General features: G+C 45.5%; 1 protein-coding gene and 1 long non-coding RNA gene across 2 annotated transcripts in view; one reads left to right on the top strand and one right to left on the bottom strand.

Annotated features, from left to right (window-relative positions):
- The window catches only part of LOC139818111 (uncharacterized), a 182604-nt gene that overhangs the window by 21845 nt on the left and 144893 nt on the right, over window positions 1-15866 (top strand). Inside the window, exon 2 of the long non-coding RNA XR_011733381.1 lies at window positions 975-1054. This is a non-coding gene — a long non-coding RNA (uncharacterized lncRNA). The remainder of the gene's footprint in view (window positions 1-974; window positions 1055-15866) is intronic.
- LOC139818109 (LIM domain only protein 3) overlaps window positions 1-15866 on the bottom strand; it is a 76905-nt gene that overhangs the window by 18077 nt on the left and 42962 nt on the right. The window contains exon 4 of the mRNA XM_071786616.1: window positions 15224-15349. Coding sequence (XP_071642717.1) covers window positions 15224-15349 — 126 coding nt within the window. The remainder of the gene's footprint in view (window positions 1-15223; window positions 15350-15866) is intronic.

The following is a 15866-nucleotide window of genomic DNA, read 5'->3' as shown; positions in this document are numbered from 1 at the left end:
CTTTGTTCAAACGACTGTTCTCATTTATGGCGCCATCGAGCTCGCAGCAGTGCGCATTGATACGATGGAACGCCGATAAGAACATCGTGCGGTTAAGCATTATGACGATCGGCCAGGTCTATCTCGCGTACGTCGAAAAACGTCTTCTTCTTCTTCGCTCGAGAATCGATTACCGTCGCTTGGGCCATAACGGCAGAAAAACTTTTAAGACGCGGCGGAATCACATCAAAGATTATTTCCGCCAATAAAACGGAAGTCGAGTCTCGGTCGGGGAGGCACTCCGCGAATCGCTCTGCGCGGCATAACAAGACGAGGACGACGGTAAAAGTCAGGAGGGACGAGGTTGACGGTCGGGCGGTTAAGGGCTGTCTAAAGGGTGGCTCATAGCGAGAAGAAGACCGGCAAGCCCGGCAATAAATCTACGGTCGCCCGGAGCGAGTACTTATCGGTTCGCCAGGATCGGCGGCGACGTCACGAGTCGCGCGAAACCCCCGGTGGGCTCTCGTCTTCTTCAAATTGACGTCGCAGTTCGAAGCGAGATCGAGATCTGATGTAATGAGCAGCCACGGCGACGTTTTGTCGGATATACTTGCGTGGGCACACGTATCAGTATGCGGGATCGAACAAGAGTGAAGTGGAGTTTCGGGTGAATTAGTTTTTCTTTGAATATCGTTGTTGAATATCGATAATGAGACATTAGTCTCTTGTGATGAAAATCTTTCCTAACTAATGAGATAGAATGCATCGTATATAATAGAGCGACAACTTTATTTATTACACATCTTTAATAGAAATCTTTGGTCATAAGAAAATCTATGACAGTTGTGGGATATTTTATATATATAAAAAATCAATATTATTATAAATTTAACAAGTATTTATGGATATCCGTGAATCTTTTATTCCACTTTAAGTTCGTCTTCATCATTTTCTCGATCCGATCAGAACTATCACCGTCTTATATATTCTTACAGGTGCATGTGGCAGATACAACGGGTCGACGTTGGAGGAAGCCAAAGTCGCAGGAGATAGCAGTACGAGTACGTCGAGCCGGGTGAGTCGGATTAAATATGACTTACGGGTAGTACTTAAGTTCTCTTAGCGTTACACAGCTTCTCGTGTAACGTAGCCGACCGCGCGAACTTTAGGCGGGGCGAGGCCCTGGTGCGTGTAGTCGGATCGGAGGGTAGAGTTACCATATCGCGCGCGTCCGTGTAGTCGTGACCGGCGGGCATTGTCAAGGTTTCGTTCGGGCAAGTTTGCCGGCCGGGCCCCGTGATTTCACTCCAGGCGGATTCGCCCGGATTATCGTCGAGGTGCACTCGAGAGAGAGAGAACTTGACGTAAGGTCTATTTCTCGGTATTGATTGATAGTGCTAATAATACTCCTTTCTCGAATATTGTCAAATTAAATATCGACCTGAGACGTCATTATTTTTAAGATGTAGGGAATACTTGGATAAAGAAACTGAGAGATCGTGACATTTCTTGAAATATCGCGGTGTCGATGGCGCTCGTTAATGATTAATTCTGTCAATTACTGCCACAAGTGCTCTCGCTTCGTTTAATTATGTTTAACGTCCGACGATCGGATGATGGCCGAGCGAGCTATGAATTTTGCAACAATTTGGTATGGTGTTGTCAACGATCTTCGTTCCGCATCAAACGCAAGGGAATACTGAGCGAAATGTATACAGCGAAGTGTACGGGACATTTAAAAAGCGTTGATTCAATTTTACGCTCAAAAGCGAGGCTCGCTGCCCTCGATCCATAGCCGAGCGCTGTGGATGACAGGGATACCGTTGGTGGTGTTGACGTCCCTATAATTCGACTGGAAAATATCAGAACAAGTTGCGTAATCCCGCGAGAAATATCCGACCGTCTCAATCTTGCTTACTCCCAATTTTTTTTTAATTTTAATAATAGCAGACTGATTTTCCTTCGATATTTCCCATTATTCGATCTTTATAAAATTTACTGATAAAATTTTAACAAACATATATATACGTTTGAAATTTCCAATGACATGTTTTCGAGAATTAAATTTTCTGTTCGATTTTAAATTACCGTCCTTACGTTTGATTATACTCTGCGTACGTTCAACAGCTAAGTAAATATTTAATATATTGACATAAATTGATATCAAGACGTTGTCTAGAAAACGTTTTCCTAGGATCTTTAGAAGACAGGAAGCTGAATCTGTGGCAGGCTTAATCAACAAATTGGTCCCCCAAGGGTCCTCAGTCTTCCAGCGCAATACCGTGAACACGCATAATTCAAAGTTGCACGGACCGCAGTCTAATTATTCAATCTTGTCGAGAGAGTTAGCTTGTAGAAGCCCGCTGAAAACTTCGAATTCCGTTAGTATTCGCGTCTTGCGAGAGCGAGAGAAACCGTCTTAGATGAAGATATTGACGTATCGTTAATGTTGCTCGATTTATTTGGAAGCAAACGTTGTGACGGATTATGACGTTGCGCAACTTGTCGGCGAAGTTTTACCCCGTTCAGAATTTCAGCCTAAACAAGCTGATAGCTTCCTTATCCTTTAGTCTCTACCTCCGGCTGACAGCCTTATCTTCTATAGGGCAGCTTGTTTGACTTCCGGCGATGTCTCCTCTTGGCCGGACGCACTTGATAACTTGAGCACCGCGGGTCTATCTTAGAGAGGGACGGTGGTAGAGAGAACAAGTAACGATAGAGTAAGCAAGCAAGAGGTCGAAAGACAGGCTTGCTATCAGGCTTAGTCAACCTAATCCTTTCCGTGGGTTGGCTTTGCATTAAGTAAAGACCATCGATTCGGCCGGAAGCCGCGAGTTTCTCTCTAAAGTCTCGTCATTCTCGCGCGTACTTTTGATAAAAAAATTTTCTAAAGCTTTTAGAATAATTTTTACGATGTGCAAATGAGCTACATCTTGTAAACGTCGTAAATTTTGCTGGTCCAAGTAGAAAGATAATCTAAAGTTTTGAACCGATCGGCTTTCTTTACGGCCCGATGTCCGAGTTCATCGAACATTAAGAACGAGAGCAAGAAGAAGGTTAATCCACGGGAGCGAGGTAACGGCCATATTTCTCAATAAACAATAAATCAACGGGGTCGCCTAGGTATAACGCCCCCTCTTATAGATCTACCTTCTCTTTCATTCTTGACTCCGTCGTCGTTTCTCCGAAATAAACCCTCTCTCGCTCCATCGCTCATTCTCTTATTTCCTCTCGTTCGCTTATATACGTATATCTTTCTCTTTCTCTTCTTCTCTTTCTATCGTTCAGCGAGTCTCCAGGCCCCATTAATCTATGGTTATCTACGGCCCGCGTTGGATAAGTGCGTCGGAATGAGCCATTTCACCCTTGGGAGTTCGAATCCATCCTCCACCCTCGTAAGGGAAGGCCATCGAGAGACTGGCCCTTGGGCATCCTCTTTTGCCCTCGCGATGAGCTGTGCAAAACTCGCTCCTTAACGAGATCGTAACGACGACGGATGCCGGGCAAAAATGCAGGAATCAAGAGTTGTTCCATGTAAGACGTTGAAAACTGTGAGAAATTCTCGACAAACATTTTTAAGACTGTTGATGTAATCATTAAAGAAAAAAAAAACTACAAAATCGTCTGCACAGGATAAAAAAGTCAACGCTGAAATTTCCTCCTTTCTTCGCACGTCGCGTGAATAAATTTTGAAACTTCGAAAAGTATAGTATCCAAACGGCGTAAAAAGGCACGAGGAACGCCAAGTGCTCGCGATAAAACTACGAGAACACGTAAGATGGTACGCGAACGATCTCGTTCCCTCGTTTCTCGGCTTTCAGGCAGCATCCGGTCGTAGCCTGCGCCACTTCGTCTCCTCCACGGTGAATAATGCTCGTAGGTTATCTTTTCACCTTCGAGTCCCGTAAGTAAGGCGGAAAGCAACCCCTCTCTCTCTCCGCCGTTCTCGGCCCGACCTAACGAACTAAAGAACAAGTTTACTTTGCATGCGTCCCGACGGGCGGCTCGCCAAACCCCCTGTCGTCGACAACGCGGACGATGGGCCGCGCCCTTATCGCCCGGAAAAGTTAAGTGGAAGAAAATGCGTCGACTAAGAATGCGGGAGGGATGCCGTGGCTCGAGATGGCGGGGAAAGTTGAAATTGATGCACTGGACGAGTGCTAGAATATACGAAGCTTACGTTCGCTGAAAGCTATTTGCGAGAGAGGGAGAAAAAAAGAAAGGACAATGTTGAAAGCTCGTTCGTCGAAAGTTTCTCTCGTCTCGATGGAACGATATCGATTATAGAGATGTGTGCGTTAGGTCGTCGCGATATGGTTTCGTGACTCTATACTCGAGTACTTATACAAGCTCTTATGCACTTATTAGCATAAATTTATTATCTGGTTTCGTTGCTAATCGAATTTTGATTAATAAGAATAATTATGAGTGAAAGAAATTTGTAATAGCTATATAGTTTCAAAATCAGTTCAATGAGTTGCAGATGACTCGTTTGATCCTCGCGGGAGTTCTAGGTGTACGTCGCATAATCTCTCACTGTATCTCACGGAAACTGTACGCAGTTCGGTGAGATGCTGTCGGATGTGACGAGTGATATTATAACGCGTTGCCTAATTCCCTGTTGCGTGCCAGTAGATACAGGGTGTCTACGGCAGACTTTGCGTAACTCAGAAACCAAATGCGTCAGAAGGGGTGAAGGGCGACGCGCCTTACAATTAGTTTGACTATGATCTGCCAGAAGCAGATTCGCGAACATCGCTGTTCACGAGAGAATCTTGTTCGGTCATGAAGGATTTTTTTAATTATGTCGACGTCAAGAAAATGTACTCGTTGATAATCCCGAAAATAAAGCACATCTCAGCTAAGATTTTTTTTATAAGTTCTATTATACTTTTATAATAAATATTAGAGAGATGAATTAGAAATTTAGGGGATGGAAAGATCTCGGAAACTAAAGACAGCGTGAGAAAAAACGGCGCCGCGCTCCCGATCGCGGCGAGAATAAATTCTTCCCATTGCCGATAAACATCGGCGCATTGTTTCGGTGCAGCGCGCGATCGTGACGAAGCACTGGGTGGGCAGATTATAAATCGCGAGGGCCATGCGAGCGGCGGGGGGGGGGGCGGGTTGCCGTTCGATAAATTGGGATTTTATTATCGCTAATAACCATCCAAAATTATTATGCGTTGATATTTATGCGGAGGCTAACCGCCCCTTCCTCCACGCTCGCCCGCTCGCATACACACGCGACACGCACCGGCGAGCGCAAACCGCGCCCTTCCGCGCGGGTTTGGGGGAGCGATTTTGGTGATCGCATTTTGGCTATTATTTACGCGTCGCGTGCATACGGTTTTCGCCTCTACGGGGCTTACGAATGTTTATCGGCAAAAATTAACGGGCAATTTGTTCGGGCGCATTGTCGACGGTAATTATTATTTTATCGACGGTCACGCGCGCACGACCGATCTCTTGTACCCCCTTATTATTTATTGGCCAGCGTTCCGTTTTGCGAACGCACTGAACGCTATTATCGAAAGAGCTTCAGCGGTGTTATGCAGTTTTGTGCATTAAACCCGACCGCGATATCGCCGACGCGTTTAATTTCACGTCATGTATTATGGCGTGTCAGATACGCTCGCGGAATAAGAAATTCAGATTGCATCAACGATAACGCGATCAGTCAAATCAGCAGCTACGCAAATTTGTCAATCTCTCGTCGCAGTCAAAGCATGTCGTTTTCTTTGACAAGCGATTTAACAAGGATACGTATGGAATTTTTCTAGTTTCGCGTGTATAGCCGGTGCGCAGAACGCAGTTTATTGCCAGGCACGAGAATAAACCGCACCCCCGCATTTCTCACTCACCGAATTGGCATAAGGAGGGAAAGCGGTGGCGCGCGGATCAATTTACGACGCTCATTACAATCGATTCGCCGCGTTACGACGATTCGTTCGCCGTATCGTACAAATCGCGCAATTTCTCGCGAGTGATTGGCGCCGTCGCGTGACGTCCGCGCGAAGAATATATCTTCAACCACGCATTCTGGCCGCAACTGGCATTTCGGCGAGCTGAGCTGACAATGAGCCGCGCCGCGCGCCGCGCCGCTCCGCGCTTTTTCGTAATTGGCTCGCTTTATGCCGAGCCATGCGCGGAACGAAAAATGTACGCGTATATTGTTTTCACGGCACGACGCGGTCGTTGCGCACAAACACGCCGCGGATTATCGAATGCGGGACGATCGTGAGCACGCGGGCACGCGTGTCGTTGCCGCGATTACATCGCGTCGCGACACGAAAGCCCCGGGATCCTAGAAAGGACAATTTTTCGCACGACCCACGAGCTGCATGACTCGCGCTAATAAATAAGCACCTGTCTGTCGCCCGGCGCGATCTGCGTTTTATTTTGTGAAATGTAAACGCGGATCCCGCACGCCACGCGCGAGACATCCGTGCGAGTGCATTTTTGAACTCCGCTCGTGCGAAATATTTGCGACGAGTAACTGTTTATTTAAAGTTTATCTCTGAATATTCTACGTTTGATACTCTACACGCACGGCGCATTCAAAATGTATGTAATCGCTAGTACGGCACATTTTCAGCCGTGAAGTAATAATTGGATTTTTATAAATCGTATTTAGCTACACAATTAAGCCGGTTGTACGGAAGTGTTTACGATCGCATTTCAAACATAATTATAGTAAATCTAGACACGGACGGCTAGCCCGGGGCGAATCACGTTAGTTTCTATAACGATATTTGCTGCGGTGCGGCAATTTTGGTATTGTTTTATCGGCAACGTAATAGACAATTCGTACATATATATATTTTACAGAGAGCGATACAGAGGAATACGGGCGAAAGAGGGAAAGAGAAAGAGAGAGAGGATGAGAAAGAGAGAAATTGAGGAAGAGAGAGAGATACGGCACATTCATGTATTATACACACATACACTTGCGCGTCCCACATCGGCTAATCTCGTATTTGCGCGATTAATTCTACGCGTTTAACGGAATCCCGTGTCTCGCTAATTACTCTGTCGCGAGCATTTCGCGCGCGCACTGACGACGCTGTTTTCGCGTTAATTATGGAATCCGTTGGCTAATGGGTCGTGCGAATAAAAGTGAGATCAATTTAGTTCGTGGCAGAAACTAACAGCAGAATTATTTTTGAGTAGAACGAGATCACATTCCATTTCACGCTTTCGTACGAATAATCTTTTACGAGTCGTCATTCGTTTCGTATTTTACAACGTTCGCCTGAACCGTCGGTCGTCCCGATTATTTTGATCGTAACAAATTGCACACCAGAAGCGAGTCAGCTGCGTTCCAATATATCGCCGCGTCATGCGTAAGAGTGACGCGGATCGTCCGCGTACGACGAGTTTAAAGCCACGTTTAAGCCGTATGGGGCTTAGGTGCGTCTATTTTCTAGCAAGGTCCCTAAACCGGAGATTAAAGCTATCGCTCTGCGCGAGGGCGCTCCAAAAATCCAGGGATTACGTCTAGGCAGCAACGGCGACGGCGGATATGAATTAATTTCGACGTTAAGAGCTATCGCGTCTCTCATTTATAACCACGGCCCCTTTTTGCGCGTTTCCCGTCGCTCTCGCGAATCCATGGGTATGTCCCACTTTATCATAAAATAATTTATTACCATACGGTTTAAGAATGCAGAAAGGATTTCGAGAAGTACATGAAATCGTACAGTTCAGATAAAATATAACTTTGTCTGAGACAGGCGCTTTCCGTAATATAATAATACGTGTTTTGTAAATCCAAATCTTTCGATGTTATATAAATTTTTATTGAAGAAACAAAGAAGAGATTCTTGAAATTAATGAGGAAACACAATCAGATTTCACAAATCAGGGCACGCGGAATACCTCGTAAAACGCTTTCGCTCCCGGAAAGTGCCCGCGCCCGCAGCGTTACAAACGCAGCGCGATGCGCGGTGCATTTCGGTGCAACCGGTACGGGGGTTTGTTCGGCGTGTCGGGGTGCTTTTGGCGCTGACAATACCGCAATGCACAGGTTGGCCTAATAAAACTATGATCGCCGGATAAAACAGTGCAGTGCACGCTGGTAATTAGCGGTATACATAAATCATTGGCAGCGCGCCGCGTAAATGCATACGCACACGTGTACGTGCGCCCGTACGCGTGTGTACGCCTATTACAACCCCCCCTCCCAAACGCGATGCCGCCTCCGGCAAATTTCCCCTCCCGTCTCCGCCACCGTCGGCCACAGTTCACCGAGTAAATGAATACCCGTGTAACGGCCAACGCAAACGTTGTGACACTCGCCTCTTCTCTTCGCCCACACAAGTAATCTTTGATTTCATCTATAGCTATTTGCGCGCGAGAGATACGAGTCTGGAAACGAGCTACTCCGCGGGTATAGGATCGATATCGACATATCACAACTATCACAAGACAATAGCTTACACAGATCGGCGTCAAAAGTATTTTCTTTTATAATTACTGAATTACTGTCGTGAGATGATACCCGAATCTTCCACACGACAGACGGTTCGTTAATCACTCCCTACTGTAATGCCTCTTCTCTCTGTGCCGCTTGTCGCACCTGAGAATTGACTCGTCGCCGCTCGAGTAATACGATTCCGTTCTCCGTCTCCCCCGCGGAACATTTCATCTATAATCATGGCGTTACGCCTATTACCGCTCGCCTCGGCCGCGTATCGTTTTGAAGTGCACGCACGAATATGTTCGCGCCGTCGATGACGTTCGCTTTCCGTCTCTCTCTCTCTCTCTCTGTGACTGTCTCTGCCTCTCTCGAGGGCACCGGGCGCGAGGGTGCGCGCGTTTGTCGGGGACTGGTATCGGACGCGGGGACCCATCGGCGGGAGGGAACGACCGATGCCGGGGGGCAGTCAGGGGTATCAAGAGGGCGGGAGGGAACGGGAAGTGGCAGGTCTATCGCCATCGGAGCCGGGAATGCGAGTCTAGGTTATCCGGTGACAAAGCAGGTTCGACTCGCGCGCAACGAGGCCCTCTCGGCACGTCGGATTATCACCATTGAAAATGGTGCAACCGAAACCCCACTGTTCGGATGCAGCCGCGCTTGAACGCGATACGTGCGCGCGGCGCGACACAACCAAAACCGGAAGCGAATTCCTTGTCGCGCCGCCCGGGAATTTATTGTCGATCTCGCGGCATGAAACGATTACGGTTTTGTAGTTTGTACCCTGGTTGCGATCTCTGCCTTTGTCGTTTATCGTTAGAGTTTGACCTCTCTACGATTTGTTCTTCCTTTTGTAATACGACACGGAAACGCGTCGTGCGTCACAACGAAAAACGTGTAATAGATTTTGAAATAAAATTTTAATCCATGAATAAAAAGCGCCTGTCGTGAGCACTGATGAAACGTCGTAATGCAAAATAGCCGATGAGAACGTATCTCCTATTTGTATAATATATAGACCGATCATGATTTTTTCTCCATACATTTCTATCTATCTGTTCGGTTATCTATCGCGAAATTCCGGAAACGATCCTCCCACTAGAGCGACGATTGGCTCACCGCGATCACTATGCCCGCATACGATGGGCGCTCTTTATCGAGGATCCGGCGTCGAAACCGCAGGTCGAAAATCATCAACACCGTGGCGGCACGCGCCCCAGCAAAACGAGACAATTCGCATGGTTCTTGCGCCTCCGATGCGCGAAACGGCCGGCGGAACGGAGGGAGGTAAGGCGTACCATCCCCCGGGGGGTTGTAGCTAAATTGGCGGCAGTATATTACCGGTCGGACCGGCGCATTTAATTTGAATATAATCGCGGAAGGAGATCTCTCAGGAGCTCGGGGGCACTCCGTGGCGCGGGACTGCGTGACGGTGACCGGAAGTGCTCCCGGGACACCGGAAACAAAATGGCCGCTTTCTCTCTCTCCTCAACCCTCTCTCGACCACACACCACCACCACCGCCTTGGCGCCGTCACCTCGTCCTATCGCACACGACGCCCACCTATATCGCTTACTTTACCCGGCTGCGAGAGCGTCCGCCCTCTTTCTCACCCCCTCGTCTTCACCCTCGAGAATCGTAGGGCAAAATTAACTTTGCATTGTCCTTATTCCGAGGATCTCGCGCGGGTTAGCTCTCGGATAATGGCAGGGCCGTGCTGAGATACAAGTTCGGCGATAGTGTATTATCCATCGTGAGGTGGGATGTATAATCCGCGCGATTTTAATTGCCGAATCCCTTGAACATCGACACGCGGATATTTTTTTCCATTTTAAATAGCTATTAGGCACTATAATGAAATAATAAATTCCGGAACTCCCAGGATGTTTCATTTCCATTTATCTGTCATTTCCATGTTATTATGTTTTTTAATGGTAAATTTGACTATATAATTATAATTTAAAGTGAAATTATTTTCAATAAAAGTTTTTAGGTAGTGTCATTTATCGCAATTTTCATTTCAATTATTTAAACATTCTATAATATCGAGCCTTAAATCAAAATTCTATCGAATCAGAGACTGCATAAAATTAATTAAAAAATATGATCTCATCTATTTTCTATCCTGAAATGTAGCTTATCCCAGTAGTATCGACAATTTTATTTGCATTGCTATATATATAATTACTCAAAAGCTAGAGATGACTCAAAGAATTATACTGGCTATCTTGTATCAAATTTCATGATTTGTACCATGTGTTATTATTTAAATATTGTTTCTGGATATTCGACGTACGCAGACGTTGATATACGGTCGGGCGTGGTTTTGCGACGCTTGTAACACGGGTGCCGCTATCGGAAAGTCAATAAATGGTGTCAATGTCGTAAGTTACGTGTAACTGCTCGCTCGCAGGTAAGGGGAGTTTAGTGATTTAGGAGTAATTGCGATGCCGGGCGATGATTCGCGTGGGAATGCAACAGGGCACAGTGTTCGATAAGCTCCGCGGAACAATAACAATTAAACCGGCTAACTCGTAATGCCAAAATACAATATAAGCACGAACAATGCTGCGCCCGTCGGCGGGGAAGGACGAGCAGTCGTCCGACAATGCCCGCCGTGCTTTCGTTAGACAAAGGCGAGACTCACGAAGCTTCCTCGGGCAGAGATCGTAAGTCGAGGAAGAGCTTAAGCCGGTCGCGTCTTACTATGCGGTCGTTTCAGAGCGCGCGAGGAGAGATCGTAGAATTTAATTAAAATCTACCCGACCGCTCTCTCTCTCTCTCTCTCTCTCTTTCGAAACTTTACGTTTCAGAAAATGTTGCGAGGCCGACGACTCGCCGTGATTTACGAGCGCACACATTTCGCTTTTTCATTATACGAATAATTATCAATGCGTGATTATTGATACAATTATTTGACAAGCTAATAACGTAGCGTGTGTGTGTATCTCTCCCGCGTTGGTTATTAATTAATTATTGCGATGCATTAACTGTATTATGTTGATGACAATCGCGCTGCCAAAGCCGATTTTCGCCACCCGAAAGTTTTACCGCAAAATATGTGCAAATTACCGGCTTATTTTCATCCGTACATGCGAGCGCGACGTACGGATATAATTTCTTCATCCCTATTTTGCGTATATTTCGCTCGGACTCATGCGGCATCTCGCGCGCAAGCGACACTTTAAATTAATCCGTGTAACTCGTCGATGCTCGCGAACGCGAGCGGCCGCCGACGAATTGGTGGTCGAAACGCAGCCGCGATAAATCTCGAAACTGCGCGACGCACAAAGTGCGTCATCGGCTTTAAACAGCGTGCACGCGCGAGAGATACCCGCCACGCACCGATGGGACGGTATAAATTTGATATTTTTTTATCCACGCGTTTCGATCGCCGTGAGATATTAGCCGAGAATCACGCTGGGAAAACAGGCGAAAGCGTTCGCCCCGTTAATGCCGTTTATATGATGGGCTTTTATAATTTTATTAAGCGCGCTCTTCGATTCGCTCACAGTTCTCCCATTATTGCTTGAGAAAACATCGTTAATAATGATACCGTCACAGATGAAGCGTGATTACATTAGCAAGAATAATTTTGTGCCACCGTAGAAAAATATTTGGCAACCGCTCGGTACCTTAAGTTTTCTGTCACAAGTTACTTGCGAATTTACATCTCGTCGTGCGCTAAAGCGCTGAATACGATGTAGAAATTTGAATTTTCCTACCTAATCCTCTTAGGCCGTAACTAGTTTCACGTAGCATCGTGATAAACGCGAATACAAGCACCGACAGTTTTTAAAAGCCAGTTACCTTCTGATTTTTTCGTCATTTAATAAATAAATTGGAACAGTCGCCTGTAAGACGGTGGTATCAAGAAAATTAGCATATAAATTGAAATGTTCACGTAATTATCATAGAATTATCGTACAAGTTTATCGTGGAAGGATATTAACAGGAACCCAACGGTACGTTATACGTTAAGTTGGAGGATTAAATTTTCATACTTGAACTCTCTCGCGCGGCTATCACGAACGATTCGTCCAATCCAAGGCCCTTCATTACCGTCGCGTTTGCACGTCCGCTCGTCAATGAGTAATCCGCACTTCCGTATCGCGATACAAACTCAGGTGGCCGACGAAGGGAAAAGAGAGAAAGAAACCGGCCGGTCTCTTAACCCTTACCGAGTTCTCGAAGCACGGCTTCAACCTCGGGAGCGTATGATTAAACAACTCAGGTGTTTTATGCTCGGCTCGGTGGTGATCGCGTGACCCAACGGCCACATCCGTTTCCGCCTTTGCGTACGGTCAACCTCTTCGACCCCTGACCAATGGTTCGCCTTAAGGGTGCGCGTTACCATCGACCGCGAAAGAAAGTATACTTTCCGCTGACGTATCTTTAAGCCATAATCGGCTTCGCTCGATAGTCACGCGTCGACGACGAGCTCTTCGCGACGAGAGCCGTTAAATTTTACTTCGTGACGACTGCCACTCCCCGCGACGACGATTTTGTTTCCGCGTTCGTTAAGGACATCCGTTTCAGGATTTAGATCATGTCGCGCGAGACGGTGGCTTTTAATTTGTATAAAAGACTATTTTTTCTAATGCTTGTAGAAATCATTATTAGTTATATTATAGTTCAATATATTTTATATATTTTTTATTATATACTCTATCAATAGTCTATTAATCCATAGAAACATAAACGTGTTGTACAAAACTTGCGCGTTCCTTCCAGTGCTCTGACGTGCGCTTTCGATGTTTCGGTCTCGTAGCTCGAATCAATTCAGACTAGACAGCCGTAGGGTGCAAGAAAGGTCGGGCAAATGTCGGGAAGTGACATTAAATGCCGAAATACCATCGACCCTGTGAAGTGGCATAAAGAAGCGATCCCGTCGTTTCCCGTCCTTTTTCCAACCTGACGTAACTTATTTCATATCAATACGGCATTTAATCGATCTACAAAATTCTTCTAAAATGTACTATATATGAAGACAGTATGACAAATTTATGGAAAATGTATAATAGCAAGAAAGATAAATAAAATAAAATAGAATAAAGTAAAATAATAATTTGATTCTGTACATAGTATTTGTATATACAAGTCTGAGAGAGAAAAACGAAACAAGAAATAGAAACAAAAACAAAGGAGAAAAAGAAATGGTATAAGCCTGTACAATTAAATTGATTTAACTAAGATAATGAAATAGCTATTAAAAGATACAATATATCTAAAAAGAGAGAAAGAGAAAGAAAGTGCAATTATAATCGTTTAAATGGAGTTTAATTATTTCGGCGTTGGAAGCCAGCGCTCGCCGTCATTAAATTAAATAATTGCATTGTGTCCTTTTAAAAGAAAATATAAAAATCGAAACTTTATACGTTTTATTTCTCCTGTTATACGGGCGGCTTTTTACAAATTTAATTTGAATAAATAAAATATTAATATGTCGAAATCTACAAAGATTAATTTGGCTCTCTCCCCAAAGTTAATCAGCACATACGTAAAACGGACGCTTTTGGTAATTATAGCCGAGCCAAACGGTTGGGCACCGAATGATTCAACTGTTTTGGACAACCAAAGACACGGGGGTATAATTAATTCGGCTATTCGGCTTTATCGCTGCGCTATTATACTCGGACGTATCTCTTGCCGCGAATATTCGGTCTGCTCTCTCTCCCTGCGGATTCGTGAGTTTTCCGAGAAATTAGTCGGCATGATTTGCATCTGACGTGCACCTCGAGGCACCCACACGTCGCTCGCATAGTTCGCAACTCTGACTTTCCTAGCCTCTCTCCCTTTCTCTTCTCTCTTCCCTCTCATGGCAAATGTCTCCGAATGCCTTCGCATCCACGTCGGAAGCTCTCGCGTCAATTATGCTCGTCAAGAGAGGAAACGTCGAGCGGATTCTTCGCGCTCTACGGCATTGATCCTTTACGAAAGTCTTGAGTTAGGGGAGCGAATCAACGTTTACATCGACCGTGATATATATGGAACGGGAGACAGTAGTCGTGTAACGTCTAATTTTACCAAAAACAAATAACTTATTCGTAGAAATTAGATATTCGTGTATATTTATTTTACAAAATTTCAAAGCTTTTATTCAAACAGTTCCGACAATCGTGACTCTTTGATGGGATTTCTAGTGAAGTTCTAAGAAAAGAACTGTATAAATACTTGGAAAACATGTTGCCCGTCATTTTGCGCAAAGAGAAGAATAGAGATGGAGAAGCTGTCCTCTTCGTGGCGTCTCGCAAAAGCGTAACGTGCGGGCTCTCGAGCCTTCGCGCACCGATTATCTCCATTCGGCAGATCCGCCGAGGCGTCTCGGCGCTCGAGTCCCGGCTTTCGAACGAGCCTCGGCTTAACTCGGTTGTTGTGAATAAGTAAGCGAAGTGTTGCGAAGTGCTGCAGAAGTTAGGCAAACCCCCGGGCGCGCGCGGCTGGGGTGGCTCGAATTAAATTGTTATACGGATGAGCTGCCACGAGAGAGAGAGAGAGAGAGGAATACTCGAGCAAGCGACTTTGCCGTCGCCGCCGACGTCGGCGCCGCCGGGTGTGAATGTTTAATTACCGGCTTTCATTATTGTTAATAAAATAATAGCGCCGCCGAAGGGGGGCCCGCGGAAGCGAGACCACACTTCGGCGCGACGTGAATCGAAACTTGTTGTTTCGTCGGCGCGTTTCTTGGAATTCCGCTGATTATATGAATACAGTTAATACGGTTAATATAGTTTCAATCTTAATACCGTTTTATTCTCTTTAAATTTAAATAAAAGATCCTTTTTGCGAGAAAGAAAATTATCACATCGTAATTTGCGTTCTTACCTGTGATTGCACTGTTGACAAGCGAAACATTCCAAGTGGTAAACGTTGGTCCTCGCGCGCATCACCATCTCGAAAGCTGGAATAACTTTGCTGCACGCTGCGCAATGACCGGTATTTCCAAAGAGTCTGTCAAATACAAAAAAAAATAGACTTAATACTCTATTATAATTATTCTACATATTTTATATATTAAGTAATTATGAACCCGATACAATATTCTTTTATGTTATGTATTGATTCTTTGAGTAATTAAATGTCGCCGTAAAAATATAATACTATCGGAACTTGGGAAGCCTGACTTTTGTCACGACGCAAGAAAAATCGTTCGTTCGATGACGAGAGCGAGCGGAAAGTTTCACCCCGTGCGCGACGAAAACCAATAAGCTTACGGGCACCGCGAATATGCCGTCTTCAAATATTGGGCCATTAATAAAGGCCACAATGTTTCGACGGTGCGTGTTCCTCATGCGGACGCGCCACCTGCGCGCATTCCCTCGGGACTCTGTAATCTCAACACAGTTTATTTGCTCTCGCTTGTGTTTATATGGGATGTGGGTGTATTCAATAAGGGAAATTCATCTGTAAAATTCGATTTGTTGCCGCCGCTCGCCTCGATTTCGTCTTCTCCCCTCCGCAATAGCGT

The sequence above is a fragment of the Temnothorax longispinosus genome, chromosome 8 (genome assembly GCF_030848805.1).
Source record: "Temnothorax longispinosus isolate EJ_2023e chromosome 8, Tlon_JGU_v1, whole genome shotgun sequence".
Taxonomy (NCBI): domain Eukaryota; kingdom Metazoa; phylum Arthropoda; class Insecta; order Hymenoptera; family Formicidae; genus Temnothorax; species Temnothorax longispinosus.
Note: the sequence above shows the minus strand (reverse complement) of the source record. Positions and strands in the feature narration are given on the sequence as shown.